The 17,325-nt window shown below is 36.6% G+C and overlaps 1 protein-coding gene and 1 pseudogene across 8 annotated transcripts in view; one reads left to right on the plus strand and one right to left on the minus strand.

Annotated features, from left to right (window-relative positions):
* SETD2 (SET domain containing 2, histone lysine methyltransferase) overlaps positions 1-17,325 on the plus strand; it is a 125,245-nt gene that overhangs the window by 54,517 nt on the left and 53,403 nt on the right. For 6 of the 8 annotated variants that reach the window (XR_012012058.1, XR_012012059.1, XR_012012060.1 and 3 more), the window contains 3 exons: positions 5,420-5,554; positions 6,506-6,625; positions 7,944-8,606. Coding sequence is in view for 3 of the 8 variants with exons in the window: in XM_072786432.1 (XP_072642533.1) it covers positions 5,420-5,554; positions 6,506-6,625; positions 7,944-8,606 (918 nt within the window). In the remaining 5 variants the exon portion in view is untranslated. Of the gene's footprint in view, positions 1-5,419; positions 5,555-6,505; positions 6,626-7,943; positions 8,607-11,459; positions 11,743-17,325 lie in introns of all 8 variants that reach the window. The other 2 variants (XR_012012061.1, XR_012012062.1) reach the window with 2 other exon arrangements.
* Positions 16,042-16,423, minus strand: LOC140610396 (sterol carrier protein 2 pseudogene; annotated as a pseudogene).

Consider the following 17,325-nt stretch of genomic DNA (forward strand, 5'->3'; position numbering starts at 1 on the left):
GGGAGCCCAGTTGGGTTCGATCTCAGGATCCTGGGATCATGACCTAAGCGAAAGGCAGACGCTTAACCAATTGAGCCACCCAGGTCCTCTGATAGCACAGTTTAAAATATAGTTTTGCATATTTTAACTATTAAAAATATGTTAATAGAACTATAGCCTGCATCCCCCATATTAGCCCTTAATTGGCAAACATTTTTTTATTTCTTATGATTGTATTTATCTATAGCTTATCTGCTTAACAAATCTAGAAGCTCTTCCAATCAAAGGTGGTTGTCTTTTTTGGGGACGTCACAAACCAGGTAATTAATTACCTAATGTAATTACTGGCTAAATACTTAGCTGATGGAGGTATATTAAGTCCCTGTTATGTGATGATATTTGTAGTTTGTAAAGTACAAACATGGAATAGTCTGAAACTTCCCTTAGTCTCTTTTGAGTTTGTGAAACAAATTAATGATAACTAATTTACACAATAAGGATGAAAAAACACAGAGGAAACACTTGGCTTTCAACACAGAACAAACAAGTATTAATATCCAAAATATATAGAGAGCTCCTACTAATCAATAAGAAAAAAATCCAACACAAAAGAAAAATAACAGACAACATCCAGACACTTCATTAATCCAAAAAGCCTAAAAAAATTTTTTTAAATAAAAATAAAATAATTAATAAAAAAATTTAAAAATTCAAAAAGCCAATAAAAAGATGTTCCGCCTCATTAGTGATGAGGGAATATCAAAACTATCAGATGTCAGATGTCATTTATATGCTCAGACTTGATAAAAAGTCTGATAACTCATAAGAACAGGAGATCTCCTACAGTGCTGGTGGGGGTGTTAAGTGGATACAACCACTTTTGAAAACACTTTGGAGGGGTATGTGGGTGTGTCAGTCAGTTAAGTATCTGCCTTTGGCTCAGGTCATGATCTCAAGGCCCTGCTCAGCAGGGAGTCTGCTGCTCCCTCCGCCTCTGCACATGTACTTCAGCGTGCAAGAGCACTTTCTCTCGCTCTTTGTCTCTTACTCTCTCTCGCTCTTTGTCTCTCTCTCTCTCTCTCTCTCTCTCAAATTAATAAATACGTAAATCTTTAAATTATTTACTGAAAGTGTAAGTATGTGTATCAGGAGTCACAGCAGCATTGCTTATGTTAGAAAAAGTAGAAACAACTTAAATATCCGTTAACACTAATATAGACAAATTATAATGTAATCCTAGAATGAAAAACTAGTCATTAAAGTGAAGGAACTGTGGCTGCATGCAACAGCATGGAGGACTCCTAAAATGTAAGGATGTATGAAAAACAAGCATGACACAGAAGTTTTGTCCAGTATGATTTCCATAAAGATAAAAAATAGACAAAAGTTATAATATTTAGGAGTTTATACACAGATGGTAAACCTATTTTAAAAATCAGAGAACGAGGGATCCCTGGGTGGCGCAGCGGTTTGGCACCTGCCTTTGGCCCAGGGCGCGATCCTGGAGACCCAGGATCGAATCCCACATCGGGCTCCCGGTGCATGGAGTCTGCTTCTCCCTCTGCCTGTGTCTCTGCCTCTCTCTCTCTCTCTCTCTCTTTTTGTGTGTCTATCATAAATAAATAAAAAAAAAATTTTTAAAAAATCAGAGAACGATTTTTTTTAAAGATTTTATTTATTTGTAAGCAACAGAGAGACAGAGACATAGGCATTAGGAGAAGGCTTCCCATAGGGAGCCCAATTTCGGGACTTGAGACTCCATCCTGGAATCCCGGATCACGCCCAGAGCCAAAGACAGATGCTCAACTGCTGAGCTACCCAGGCATCCCAGAGAGAACGATTTTTTTAAAAATTAGGAGATGTCTCAAGAGCAAAGAGGAGGTATTATAACCAGGGGAGGGCAGATGGGACCCTTCCTGAATGCTGGCAGTGTTGGCATCCCTCTGCCCCTTTTTTTTCACCTGCATGTTGATTGCATGGATATTGCTCACCTGTTTGTTAATCATTTACATGCTTTTCTTTATATTTCATCAGAAAGTATTACAAATTCTGCTGAGCCATTAAAGATAGTTCATAGGGATCCCTGGGTGGCGCAGCGGTTTGGCGCCTGCCTTTGGCCCAGGGCGCGATCCTGGAGACCCGGGATCGAATCCCACATCGGGCTCCTGGTGCGTGGAGCCTGCTTCTCCCTCTGCCTGTGTCTCTGCCTCTCTCTCTTTCTCTTGTGTGACTATCATAAATAAATAAAAATTAAAAAAAAAAAATAAAGATAGTTCATGGCTGAAATACTAAAGTACTAAAAAAGAGAGTAAATAATTTCTTAGACTGATTAAGTACGTAACAGTAAATTTCTAAGTGCTATAGAATTATGCATATATATAAATGTTCGCTTATCAATAATTTATTAAAATATACCTTAATACTTTTATGTTGACTTTTAGTTACTTCAAATCCTTTCTGGAAGGTGGTGACCCATAAATTAAGATAAATACTTGTACTAAATGTAAATGAATGAAGGCATCCGTTGGTTTCCTGGCTCCCTTCTTCCCACGTATCCTAGGAGTTATTAATCCCACAATTCACAATTGTCCACTTGAGCACCCAAAATTATGGAAGCTGTATTATACTTGGGATTGGCATGATAATCTTTATGTATGTTATGGCCATCGAGCTTATAATTGTAGTGGGAATGTTCAAAGGTTATTCACCTTCTGTATTGTGTTTGCAAAATTTTGTTATTTTTACTTCAGCTTCTATGTTTTTGTTGTTTATTTCCCTAAGAATGCTACTGTTTTTATATACCAGCAGAGCTTTATATACTCTAGTATCTATTGAATGAATGTCTATTAAATGAAAAGGAACTCAGTTTTATCTCTTATATGTTCAGAGTTAGAGAATCTTTTCCTGCCTAATTATGAAAAGAAGTCTTTTCCGCCTCTCCCTCCCTCTCTCTCTCTCTCTCCTTTTTTTTATCTCTCTCTTTTTTTAAAGATTGATTGATTGATTGATTGGAAGGGGATGGACAGAGGGGGATGGAGAGGGACAAAGCAGACTGTGCTGAGTGTAGAGCGCCATGCAGGGTCAGTCTCGTGACCTGAGATCATGACCTGAGCTGAAATCAAGAATCTGTAGAGGCCTAACTGAGCCACGCAGGTACCCCAGAAAACCTCATCTCCTAACCCAGTAGTATTTGTATTTTGAAACAGTCCAAAGTGAGGTTCTGGCTGGTACATTTGGGGGGAAGGTGGAATTTTAAAGCCCTTGGTCTTTCCTATTCTAATCCTCTAGTATTTGAGACAGGAAGTTACACATTTAGGATATGCAGGGAAACAACATCTTCGAGGAAATTATGTTGGGTTAATATCTAAATTGGTTTTTCTGTATATGTTCTTAATCTATATAAAACATAAGAAATGATACTGGAAATTAAAAAGAAATGAACCTTAAATGTACATTTTAGAAGGGAAAAAATGAGTTTACATTTCTTCAGCTTCTTGCAAGTAGCATTTCATGTTTTCATATTTTTGTTCTTTACTGTTAGGTGAGTTTTGTGGTTTAATATAAAATAGAAATGTTCAGTGCCTTGCCTAAAATTATCTTGAGATGATAAAAAGTTAAGTAACAGAAAATTTCCTTAAGATTCTTGTCTTTCTGGGATGCCTGGGTGGCTCAGTGGTTGAGCGTCTCCCTTTGGTCTTCCTTTGGCTCAGGGCGTGAGTCCCACATCGGGCTCCCTGCATGAAGCCTGCTTCTCCCTCTGCCTGTGTCTCTGCCTCTCTCTCTTTATCTCTTATGAATAAATGAATAAACGTCTTTAAAAAAAAGATTCTTTCAGATTTCCTTTCCTCTAATTTATTATCAGCGCATTTTAGACTTACATCATTTCAGGCCATGTTGGTTTAATGCTGTCTTTATCTCTTCTCTTTTGGTTGCTATCTTGTGTATATTTTATTCTGTTATTGCCACACTAATGCCACTCTCAAATTCCATTTTGATCAGATTATTCCCCATTTTCGATTCAGTAATAGCGCTCTCTTGCTCAATCACATCAAATCTAGATTCTTATACATATCACCTCCAAGATCTTCTGATCTAACACCAGCCTTTCTTTTGATGAGGTTTTTCTCACTTCCTTACCATACCTTATCCACTCCAGCCAGGCCAAGCGAGGCACTGTCAGAATTTTCCATTTCCCTGTGTTTAAGATTTTCCCTTTACCCTCTCCCTCCAGTATCTTACCTATTATTAACTCTGTTTCTGTGAATTCACTTCTGGTGACTTATTCTAACTCCCTTCCTTCTTAGTTTTTAAGCATTTACAGTTAATGTTAATGCTTCATTGTTTGTTTTCATATGAATTATTTTTATCTCCCGAATAGTAAGTTCTTAAGGCATCCCCAATAGTAAGTTCTGTAAGACATCTTTATATCTTTTATAACATAGCTGGAAAACAACCACTGGTAGATTTTTTTGTTGTTGTTTCCCCATTATTTAAATGTGATATTTGAAACATCCAGAGTATATATGTAAAAGTTATAAGGAATAATTATAAAAGAACCACTTGTGAGCACTTCTCTACTTCCAGCGCCCTGCTTAGCCCCAGAGGATACCACTGTTCTGAATTTTGTTTTACATCCATTGCCTTTTTAAAATTGAGTTTTCAGACCTGCACCTATGAAAATTTTGTTTTTGAGTTTTATAAAAACAGAGTCATACAGTATGTAATCTTCTGGAATTTTTTTCTTGTAATAATATAAGTTGATGAATGTTGTTGCATTTGGCTGCTTCTTGATTCCTTTCACTGTGGTATAATAATCCATTGTATGCAAATGCTAGTTTATACAACCTGGTTACAGATGTTAGTGTTTTTTTGCTATTATAATGGTCATTCAATAATGAACATTGTTATAATTCTGTGAGTACACATGTGTAGAAGTTTCTCTGGGGTTTATTCTTAGGTGTGCAATGGTAGGCATACGGGATACAAATATTTTATTTTTGAAGCCAGTGGTTTTTTTTTTTTTTTTTTCCTGGCATACTTCTCATGTAATACTAATTTGTTGTCTCCTATAAAGGCAGATTTTTGTTTATTTTGGTTCATTGCAATGACTTTCGCACCTGAGATTATAACTGACATATAATAAATACTTGGTAAATATTTGATGAGTGAATGAAATGCTTTTCAAATTGATCATACCACTTATTACGTTCATTAACAGTATATAAAGTTCCTTTTGATCCACATCTTTGCCTGGACTTGATATTATCAGACTTCATTTTTCCCTAGATTAATCTAGTAAATGTGACATGGTTTCTTACTTTGGGTCTAACTCTGTTTTCCTTATTACTGGCAAGGTTGAACATCTTTTTAGGTGGTTTAATTCTTAGATTAGTGGCGTGTTTGTGGTTTTTTAACCAGATGTATTTCTTTGCTATGGCAGGTAGATGGGGAGCTAGAAGCTCTGATGGAGAATGGTGAGGGTCTCTCTGATAAAAACCAGGTGCTCAGCTTATCCCGGCTAATGGTTAGAATTGAAACTTTGGAACAGAAACTTACGTGTCTTGAACTTATACAGGTGAGCTCTTTGATGTTAATTTATTTTTGATTTCTGAATTTGAGGTGGGGCATTGAAAGTACAATCTAGAATGATGATGACAGAAGGTTACTTCTGAGGAGAGTTACTCTTATTTTTAAAATGGTTTGTGAATTCTATATGACTTTGAAAGTTTGTACTCTTAAAAATATCTTAAGAGTTCAGCATTATTTAATCTGTTAGTAGATCTTGTTTGTATTTCTAGTCAAAGAACACTGTGGGATTTTTCTGTGTAATAATTCATGACATTTGATACAGTCCTCCTCCTTTGATTATTAGTATCCCAAGGCTATTTTTACCACATGGTCTTGAAGCAAGGAATTTTTTTTTTTTCTTTTGAAGCAAGGAATTTTAAGAGCAATTTCATTTACTCCAGTTTATTAAGTATGCCACAAGAAGTTGAACAATAAAAATGAATGATTTAAAAGAAAATGAAGAGAAAAACACCTTTTGAACAAGCATCTGAAAGGAAGAGAGAAATGAAAATGATTTAGACTAATTGTTACAGTTTTAGCTTTTTCAGTAAGAATGCTGAATGTAATTTGGTTCTTAGTCCTTCAGAATTGAATTTCTTTTTTTTTTATTTATTTATTTATTTATTTTTTTTCAGAATTGAATTTCATTGTAAATGACACATTGATATTTATATGTTATTCTGTAAAATCTGTTTACATAAAGACCAAATTGACTGAATGCAACTTAGGTATCAAAAAAGATTATAATCTTTTACTTTAAAGCATTTATTAAAAAAAAAATAAAGCATTTATTATTTGTATCTTTTAGTTGCATTAATCACAATAGTTTCTAAGTGTTTTGTGAATATAAACAAACTTTTTATTCCCCTTTGTTGACCCTTTTTAATGCTCTGTCTGGTATTGCCCACCCGACCCCCACCCCGATATCCTGCATCCTGCTTCCCTTCCTGCATGGAAGAATACACATTCACAATCTTGCCTGAAGTCTTTTCTGGAACGTCATGGGCTCTCATTGTTATGGATCTGGATGGCAGAACTAGGTGATGGCCGGGAAAGTAACCAGAAGCTTCAGGAAGAGGTTAGTCAGTTCATATTCAACTTGCTTATTTCCTAAAACTGCTATATAGATTGCTTAGGTTGAGTGATAGTATCAGTAATAATGAATTTAGCACTATGTTTACCACTATTAAATAAATATTATCATCTTGGTATCCTTCCTGTAACTATAACTTTTTACATACACCTTGCTAGTAGCAAGTTTGCCCCATGGTTTTTCCTTTTGTGTCCCTATAGTTGATACTGCATAGTTGGGAATTTAAGAGCAAAATATCCTATCATAGTTAAGTGAAAGATCCAGTTTGTTGCTAAAGCCATAGTTTTAAACAGATAGGAAACTTATATTCTGGGACTCTAAAAAATTAGTGAAGAGCCAAATTCTGGAATGGCAAGAGTAAGAATGTTTTTGAGGAGTCAGTAAGTGTTTTAAAGATCTAAATTAAATGTTCATTGGCAGTGTTGTTAGTGGAGTTGTGATATTTATACCTTCTCATGAAATTATTTTTAAACCTAGTTTAAATGTACTTCTTTTTGATCATAGTTTCTGATATACCAAAGGCATTTAATCACTTCTAAAAATAAAAATAAAAATGGGAATGAGCAAATAAGTGGTTGTCTTGCCTCCATTCTTCTCGCAGGAGATTTGTCAATAAGTAGAAGTTGAGGAAGACCTGGGATTTCTCCCTCCCTTTTTTGTAAGGGTCTTCTTGGCTTTATTAAATGATTTATGAATTTAGCAGCATCTCATCTAGGAAATAGAAGGGAACAACCTACCTTGGAGTTTCTGTAGAACTGCATTAGGGAGTACTTTGGAAGAAATTCTTGGATTTCAGAGTGGAGGGGTGGTTATCTCTGAAGAAAAGTCTTTTTTGTTAGCTGTTTCTCAGAGGCTAAAAGAGGTAAGTACTATCTGCATTTTTTGTGGGTAAAACATCATTTAAATATAGGTTGTTGCATAGTTCCCAAGCTTATATCGCAGTCACTTAGAAAACTTTTTAGAAAAACATAGCCAGGATGAGGCCCACTACTATATATATTTTAAAAATTACACAGGTTTGAGAACTACCAGTAGAGGTTATTAATTGGTCCTATTTGATCTTGTGAGCAGTTACTTTCTCCACATCTTATTTTTGCTGGTCAGTCTTTAAAAAGTTTTCCTTCCTTTCTAGAGGAAAATAATATTATGACATTTAAATCCTTCTGTAGTTATAGGGACTTAGGTCTTAAGACTTTTAAGAAAACCCACTGCTCTTACAGGAATGATCTGAGTCCCAACCAGAGACTTGAAAAGTCAACTCTGTAAAGTGATGTGATTATTTTTTTTTATTTTGTTTAATCAGATTATAAAGACTTTGGAACACTTACCCATTCCTACTAAAAATATGTTGGAAGAAAGCAAAGTACTTCCAATTATTCAACGCTGGTCTCAGACCAAAACTGCCATTCCTCAGTTGAGTGAAGGAGATGGGTATTCAAGTGAGAATACGTCACGTGCTCACACACCACTCAACACACCTGATCCTTCCACCAAGCTGAGCACAGAAGCTGACACAGACACCCCCAAGAAGCTCATGTTTCGCAGACTTAAAATTATAAGTGAAAATAGCATGGACAGTGCAATCTCTGATGCTACCAGTGAGCTGGAAGGCAAAGATGGCAAGGAGGACCTTGACCAGTTAGAAAACGTCCCTATAGAGGAAGAGGAAGAGTTACAGTCACAACAGCTACTCACACAACAGCTACCTGAATCTAAAGTTGAGAGTGAAATCACTGTGGAAGCCAGTAAGCTACCCACAACTGAACCAGAGGCTGACACTGAAATAGAGCCCAAAGAGGGCAATGGCACGAAACTGGAAGAAACCATTGCTGAGGAAACCCCATCCCAAGATGAAGAGGAGGGTGTATCTGATGTGGAGAGTGAGAGGAGCCAGGAACAGCCAGATAAAACAGTAGATATAAGTGATTTGGCCACCAAGCTCCTGGATAGTTGGAAAGACCTAAAGGTAAGAAAACATTTTTGTTTTAACCTGAATTACTCAGGTCTAGAGTTCAACGAATCTTAAGTTGAATTACCTACTTTCCTAACTATACATGTATTTGAAAAATGGAATACCATCTCTCTTACTGACAGCTGATTATAAATGTCTCAAACATCTTTTAAACTTTGGCAAGAGATATAGCAGCCAAACTAATACACAGATGTCCCCTTTTCTTCATTTAGAAAAGCATATCACGGCAGTGAATTTAGTTATTCAAGTGCTCTTTACATTAAAAACAAAAACAAATCCTTTGAATAACGTATGATTCTACATTTGAAAATTCTTTTTTTTTTTTTTTTTTTAAGATTTTATTTATTTAATCATGAGAGACACAGAGAAAGAGTCAGAGACACAGGCAGAGGGAGAAGCAGGCTTCCTGAAGGGAGCCCAATGCAGGACTCGATCCCAGGACCCTGGGATCATGACCTGAGCCAAAGGCAGAGGACCCAGGTGCCCATACATTTAAAAAGTTTTTGTAAGATTCTATGTAAGAAAAAGAATCTTGAAATTAATTGGAAATTTGTATTAGATTAACTAGAAATTAAAATTAAAAATTAATCGGAAAACCAAGGATTTGGTTTAATTTAGCAACTTCTCATCAAAAATGATTGCACATAAATTTCTATTCTAGTAAAACAACTTTATATGGAGCTAGTTGATATTCAGTTCCATTACTGTTTTTGAAATAGGCTTGCCTTTAAATGCCTATTTCTTTGGATAAAAGATGTTATCTAGAGGAAAAATAGAGAGATATGGAACCCTTATGCTTAATACATGCATAATCTCTTGTTAATGTAGCAATATGTGCAGGGTGTGCTTTGCAGAAAACCCAGGCTGGGTCTTAGATAAACACAGGAGTGAATAACAGGATGAGCCTAGGAAAGAGGTAATACATTTCGATTCTAAGTATTCTGGATCTGGGATTCAGGTCTTGAGGACTCTGTGGGAACAGGTTACTTCCTAGCTTCTATTTTTCTGTTCCTCTCTTCTGCCAGAAGTGAAGGAGCCAGATAAACCAGCAGTACAGGTTTATTTGCAGCAAGATGGACATCTGAATCCTCCTTGTCCCCAATTATGACTACAAAGCACACTCATTAGATCCTGTGATTTGACCCCTATGGAACTGGCCTCACACTGAGCAAAATGAGTAGTTGGTTGGTTGTTCACTGTACTTACTTTTGGTATTTGTAATTTGCTGTTGAGACCCTTCTTTAAGTAGTGTGTGGTTTCAGCTCTCGTTGACCTATTTGAGCTCCTACTCATACTATTCTTTCACCACTTACAGTTTATCATGAACTCAACCTTATTAAACCTTATGAAATCCTTCCTTTTTATAAACTTTAATAAAAGAAAGGATTCATAGTAAATCCGGTTATGATACAACATGGGAACTACAGGAACCAGAATTCCAGTTAATTGAAAGAGATGCTGGGGACGATCACTTGGGTGAACCTTCATTTAAGGCCTGCTTTGTAAGGGCTCAGGAGTCTGGAAGAAGTCCCTCTTGTGTTTGGAGACTGCTAGTAGAGCCTGTACCACAACTGGCTTCTTAAGGAAGATGGGAATGGAGACATGTACACGAGTGGACATAGAGCCTTACACACGTTGTTTTATAGAGCAAGAGGGGGGGGGGCAGATCTAGTAGTTCACTTTTGCCTGCTACGTCTCTGGTTGACATTTTTAAAAATGAGACATAGTTATGATTTCTTAAAAACCTGTCTCTTAAAATCTGGAAAAAGTAAATACTTTATTTCTCTATAGTTTTTTTTATTGTAATGGTAGTGGTTTAAATTACTCTCTGAGATATTCTTAATTAGCTAAACTGATCAATTATGCTCACAGTTGAGATATTTTTGAGTCCTACAAAATTATTTCTTCCCCTGCTTGTTGTCCTCCCTCCTCCTATCTGAAAGATCAAAGCAGTTGCATAGTACTATGTAGTTTGATGATCCTCTTGACTTGAGGTTTAAAATTTTATTCATATTTAAAATATATCCTTCTTAACCTCCATACTTTGGATTTATCCTAATTCTTAGCATCAAGGAAGCCATTAAATAAGATTTTCCTTCTTCAAACTTTAGTTTGCTCTGGAATCATTACCCATCTAGAATTGCATTACTGAGAAATGTAACTTGACTGAATTCTGATGTTTTGTTACACATTGGTGCTGGGGCTCTTAATTCATCTGTCATTCTAATTAACATTTGTCATGGTTCTAATTCCAAAACTCTGATTGTGGTTGTCCTTAAATAAAATATTTTAGCTAGCATCTAACCAGAACACTGAAATCAGAACCCATAATATGAACATGTTTTAGGTGAACATGTGGACTTGATGTGATTATTGTATACTCCTACTATCCCGGCATTGAAAGAGTTAACTACTTCTGTCTGACTTCCACCTATGTGTTCAAGTAGACGTTAGCAGAAAAGAAAATGTCTTACTCATCCAACCTTTATTAAGCACCTGTTGCCAAGCATTGTTTTAGTTTCTGATGTTAATTCTGAGATCATACTAAAAAAACATTGATCTAAGATGGTGGTTATGTTAGCCACTTCAAGCTTCCCTGACCTTCTGGGGCCACTTTAACATTGTTGGACATGTGTTCCACCTGGCCTTTCTACATACTGGATGAAGTGAAGAATTGAAAGAGGTTGCTTCAGATCCTTAATCTTGATTTTACTGTGAAGGCAGACCATAGGGATCATCAGTAAATGAGAGAGGGTGGGAGGGAAGGGAATGAAGCTTCATGAATTACTCTTTGTCCTCCCAGATCTGATGATGATCCCCCTTGTAACTTGAACCATTTCCATCTAGCTTCTCAGGGCAGCAAGGAGCTTGTTAACATCACCAGCTGACCATGTGTCTCCTTTTCTCAACTCCATTTTCAACTTCGTGCTGAAGAAAAACAAGAACCTAGCGTGCATTCTGTGAAGAAACAGGAAGATGGTTGGGAAGTTGGATGATGCATGAAAAATATAATAGGTGAAAAGAGGACAGAGGTGGTTAACTCACTGGCGCCGGCGTTATTTTGGTGCGTCCATTGCCGACAATGGATGTCGTTCTGGGAAAATCCCGACTCCTGGCGAGAAAGGATTAAGTGAGCTACTTTTTCTATACCTCTATACACAGGACTGCTGCCTTGGCTTCACAGGGCTTACACATTTTGACTCCTAAAGTAGACCTCAACAGGAAACATCTCCTGACACATTGCTACACATAAGTGTGTATTCATTTTCACATGCAAATTTGCCAGGCTACATTTTCGGCAGGGACATGTACATATATTTCTGTTTGCAAAAGGAATTATTGTACATCACCCCTCATGCTGAAAATCTACCCTAGACTTCACAGGGCAAAACAGCTGGTTGTAAGTGGTGATTAATTATAATTTGACTGGAAAAGTCTTCATTTGGATCATGAGAAGAGGTAAGGTTCCCGTGAATTTGGCAGTTTTCGTTTCAGTTCAATACCCAGTAGACTGTGATGGCTAGTGATTCCAGAGCCTCTCTTTTAAATACTTAGATTATAGGATGTGCATCTCTCTGGAGATTTCTCTGCAGAGAAATCTGGGTAGATACAGTTATACTTGGATTAGGTGATTTAGGGGCAACATTCTGTACATGTGATAAGTAGGACTATTTTTTTTTTTTTTTTAGGACTATTCTTTAATGGTATTCTTATTCTTATCTTTTCCATGTTTATCTCAAGACGTTTTCTTTAATTCGACAAACATATTATTTGCCTGGACAGTTAAGTGTTAAAGTCTTTATAGAAAGTTTAAAGAAAACACAGTTACCCAACTGAAGTTTTGAGTCACTACATGAGTTTTGGTCTGTAACCAATACTGTATGTGGAATATGCTATGCAACATTTCAAAATGAAATTATGTGCCCTGGATTTCTGTGATAAATTTCCAAATCCTTCATTGAGATGATTCTGTATCCATAAGGATCAATATTATCCTTTTCTTTAAAATTCAGAATTGCCCCTAAAATTGGTCTCAAATACTGCTGTGTTGAAATTTTTTTTTTTAATAAGTATCAGACTTGGTAAAAGATAAACCTCATCTACAACTTACTGGTAGTCCCTTTTGTTATTATCAGATAACTCCTTTCATCTAAATAGGGACCACATCTGCCCCATTGCTTGTTTTTGTAAAGTTTTTTGGGAACAGAACCATATTCATTCGTTTACAGAATGTCTGGCTGCTTCTGCACTGCAAGGGTAGAGTTGAGTAGTTGCTTCAGAGTCTGAATGGCCAGCAAAGCCTTAAGATATTTACTGTCTTGTCCTTCACAGAAAAAGTTTGCCAGTAATTGATCTAAATGGTAAAGTTCAGATGCTGGCTGCTTCAAACAGTCTGATTTTGAGTGAAGTCTTTTTGACACTTTATTCTTTTAGATGTGCTCTTAATTTGTTTCCCTAAGGACATAATGATCATGTTTCAATAGCTCATGAAGTTTAAAAAAAAAAAAAAATTCATGAGAGACATAGGCAGAAGGAAAAGTAGGCTCCCCCCAGGATCCTGGGATCATGACCTGCGCCAAAGGCAGATGCTCAACCACTGAGCCACTCAGGTGTCTTGGAAAAGCTACTTTAAATAATTTGGATGTAAGACTGAGAAGTGGGAGAGGATATCCATGATAGAACTGCTGGGGTAGAAAAGACCTTTAAGGAGGAATGTTGTTTTTTCCCCTCAGGACCATGATCAGGTTAGTTGGAAACTTAAGGATTTTTTGAATATAAATAAATTGGTATAATCTAGTCTTATATGTAACCATAATAAAAATATGTTAAGTTTTTCTTCTTAATACTGTTATGTTAACTCTTACTTCTGAGGTAATTCCAGACTTATAGGAAAACTGCAAGAATACTATTTTGTGCATTCTGCATGTGATACATTCTAGTGACAAACACAGAAAAAAGCTCAAAGTTCCTCTTATCCCTTCACCCAGATGCCCCAAAGTTAACATTTTACCAAATTTGCTTAGTCATTTTCTCTTAATTTTTTTTTAACTTTGAAGGAGTAAGTTACAGATATGATGCCTATTGCCCCTAAGATATTTTAGTATATATTTGGTAAAAACAAGGACATTCTTCTGTATGACTGCAGTATATTTATCAAACCCAGCAAGGTACAATGACCTAATACTGTTGATTATCTGAGCAGCAGATCTCATTCAGATTTTGCCAGTTATACACATAATGTCCTCTATAGGAAAAAAAAAGTCTGGTGTAGAATCTGAGCTAAGTGTTACATTGAGTTGTATCTCATTAGTATCCTTTAATCTGGAATAATTCCTCAGTCTTTCTTTGCCTTTTATAAACTTCCAGTTTTTAAAATATTTTTGAAGTTATTAAAATTTTCCTCAGTTTGGGCTTGTCTGAAGTTTTCTTTTGGATTCAGGTTATACATTTTGTCAAGATTATTAGTGTCCTTTATTTGATGGTGATTTGTCCTGTTATTGGTATCACCAAGTTTGATCACTTGGTTATGGAGGTATCTGCCAGGTTTTTCTGCTGTAAAGTTACTGTTGTCTCCTTACAATTAAAAAGTGTCATAGGGGTTCCTGGGTGGCTCAGTGGTTGGGTTGGCAGGGACATGTACATATATTTGCCTTTGCCTCAAGTGGTGATCCTGGGGTCCTGGGATCGAGTCCTGCATCAGGTTCCCCACAGGGAGCCTGCTTCTCCCTCTGCCTCTCTCTCTCTCTCTGTGTCTCATGAATGAATGAAGTCTTTAAAATAAAAATCATAGAGGAGCACCTTTGGACATATGAAAATACTCTGTTTTTTATCAATTTATTTATTCGTTTTAACATCTGGCAAATTTGCCTGAATCACTAACGACTATGGTTGCCAAGTGGTGATTTTCTAATCCATCATTCCTTTTACTTGTGTGTTTTGGTTGACCTTCTTGTAAGCAAGAGCTTTCCCTGCTTTCTCATGTAGTTCTGTATTCATTGATTAATATCACTTTAGACTCTTGGATTCTTGAGGTTCATGGTTCTTAGTTTTTTGTGTTTTTTTGTGTTTTTTTTTTTTCTATTTTACTTTTCTATTAGACATTCTTCCAAAAACATTATTTTACCCTGTATTTTACTGAGTTATTAGGTATTATATTAGCATTAGAAAAACTCGGAAGGGGGGTACCTGCTTGGCTGGGTTGGTTGGGCGTCTGCCTTCAGCTCAGGTTATGATCCCAGGGTCCTGGGATTGAGTCCCACTTCAGGCTCTCTGCTCACTGGGGAGCCTGTTTCTCCCTCTCCCTTTGCTCCTCCCCCTGTTTGTGCTTTATCTTTCACTACTCTCTCTCAAATAAATAAAATATTTTTTAAAAAGGGGAGATAAATGTGGATAATTAAACTTATACGAAGGAAGAAAATTATAACAAAGGACTGAGAGCTTTACACATTTAAATATGAAATTATAATTTGTAAACTGCATCTGAGAGCAAACTTCATTTGTTCAGTTAATGTTTTTTTAGTAGGCTCCGTGCACAGCGTGGAGCCCAGCATGGGGGCTCAAACCCACAACCCTGACATCAAGACCTGAGTTGAGATCAGGAGTTGGACGCTCAACTGACTGAGCCACTCAGGCGCCCCTGTTCATTTATTTTTAACAACAAAAATACACTTATTTTTCAATAAGGAAACTCATTTAGAAACTATTTTTATTTTAAAAATAGGCCTCCATTCAGCTGTAGATATTTTTCCCCAAACTGCAGTGAGATTTATTTTGATTTGGGAAGAAAATACCATTTGATGGCATGAAATGCAAAATTTAAAACTTTTTTTTTTTAAACATCCCAGTACAGAATTTTTAAGACTATTAGCGGAAAGTAGATGAATATTAAGTGCACTGTACTAATTACTGACCAGCTACTGGTGTTCTGTTTCTTCCCTAGTTCTTTCAAGGAGAAGTTAAATTGAATCATCAGCAGAATGATCTTTATACTTTATAAGCAAAATGAGAGCTTTTGTTTACATAGCTTTTAGATTTTGCTTTTCCTAGTTTTATTCTGAAACTCAATTTTACCCCAAACCGTAATTACCATATTAGCATTGTAATGCAGTCTTGTATGCAGTTCAACAAAGCAAGTGGTATGCCAGCAGGCTCTTTTCACCTAGAGTTTAGGAAGAACAGAATTGGTCACAGCTGTTTAAAAACAAATCTCCGGGCACCTGGCTGACTCAGTTGGTGGAGCATGCAACTCTTAATCTCAGGGTGGTGAACTCAGGCCCCATGTTAGGAGTGGAGCCTACTTAGAAAAAAAAATTAAAAACAAATTTTATATTGTTTGCCAATGTGTAGTTTCTAAGTTCTGACAATCAAATATATGGGTACATATCTACATACCTCATCTTAATTTTCAAAGGTAGACAAAAGGTATTCTTCATAGCCTAGCTTTGCCTGGCTGAAGCTGAAGACTTTGTAACTTCATAGCCAGACTCATGTTGCAAGTGATTTTCAATTTGTCTTGAAAGAAGGCCCACTGAGTATTCATTCTGCTGGTCTTTAAAGCCAGCAAGTCTGGGCCAGCCATTGTGATTGTGTATTCAGCCTTCTTATTCAAGTTAAGAAACACTGATCCTTTACTGTTCTTCATATCCACCACCCTGGTGGCCTTTTTACCCCCGGGCCATCCTTCACCTTGAAGGCAAAATATTACTAATTACTTCACAAACTTTTCCCATTCCTCTTCAGACTACAGCTCTGGCTGGAGCAGCCTCAATTTGATGAATTCTAAAAGAACTGGCAGCTTCAGGGAAACCCATCTTGTAGATGTGACAACCACGCTTGCCCCAATACTAAATTATGCTGCAGAGCCTCATGGATTCTTGGTTTATACACTAAATTATGACCCATTAATTTCATTTATTTGCATAAATTGTCCCTTGTTTGGCCAGTGTGAGACCTTTTCAATTCCCCTTCTGTGTGATTTTAACATGTCGCCATTACTTTTTTAACCTGGTACAATATGCTATTTCAGGTTTCTCTTGTACTTTCCCTTTACCCAGCCCTGGAATTGGCCATTTGTCTAAGAAGCTCTGGTTCTCTTGTAATGGGAAATGATGTTTAGAAACCAAGATCTGGGCTTTAGATGAAGTCCTTGCTACTGGGGCATTGCTTGTTGGAGCTGTCAGCAGACTGTAAACATATCCATATTTATATACTTATATGTATATAAATATATACACGTTAAAAATACACATATTTATAAATACATGCATATACATAGGAATATATTTACATATATACACATATATGTGTGTTTCTAGATGAGTAAATGTGTGAATACATAATGTACTTGGCCTGTCATTTCCTTGTCTTTCCTTCTTTTAGTCTGAGACCACACCCTCTTTTGAATCATTTGAATTTCCCTGTGACTCTCACTGATGGTTCTTATTATGCCTGTCCCTTGAAAGGTGGTATTTCTTGGAGCGCCTGAGATTTCTTTTGTCCTTCATGTTAAATAGGTCACGTTGTCTCCTCTTTGCCGTTTTAAATTTAGGCTCCTGTCATTTCTTGCTAGGACTTTGCAACAACCTCCTGTTTGTCCACGTTGCTCCCATTCTTTCCCCCTTCATGTTATCCTTTATTACACTTTGGTGTTCTCTTTTTAAAAACACATGTGATCAACAGGAACCTCTAGTAGCATCACAGAGATTTCCATTAA

The sequence above is a fragment of the Canis lupus genome, chromosome 19 (assembly GCF_048164855.1).
Source record: "Canis lupus baileyi chromosome 19, mCanLup2.hap1, whole genome shotgun sequence".
In the NCBI taxonomy this organism is placed as follows: Eukaryota; Metazoa; Chordata; class Mammalia; order Carnivora; family Canidae; genus Canis; species Canis lupus.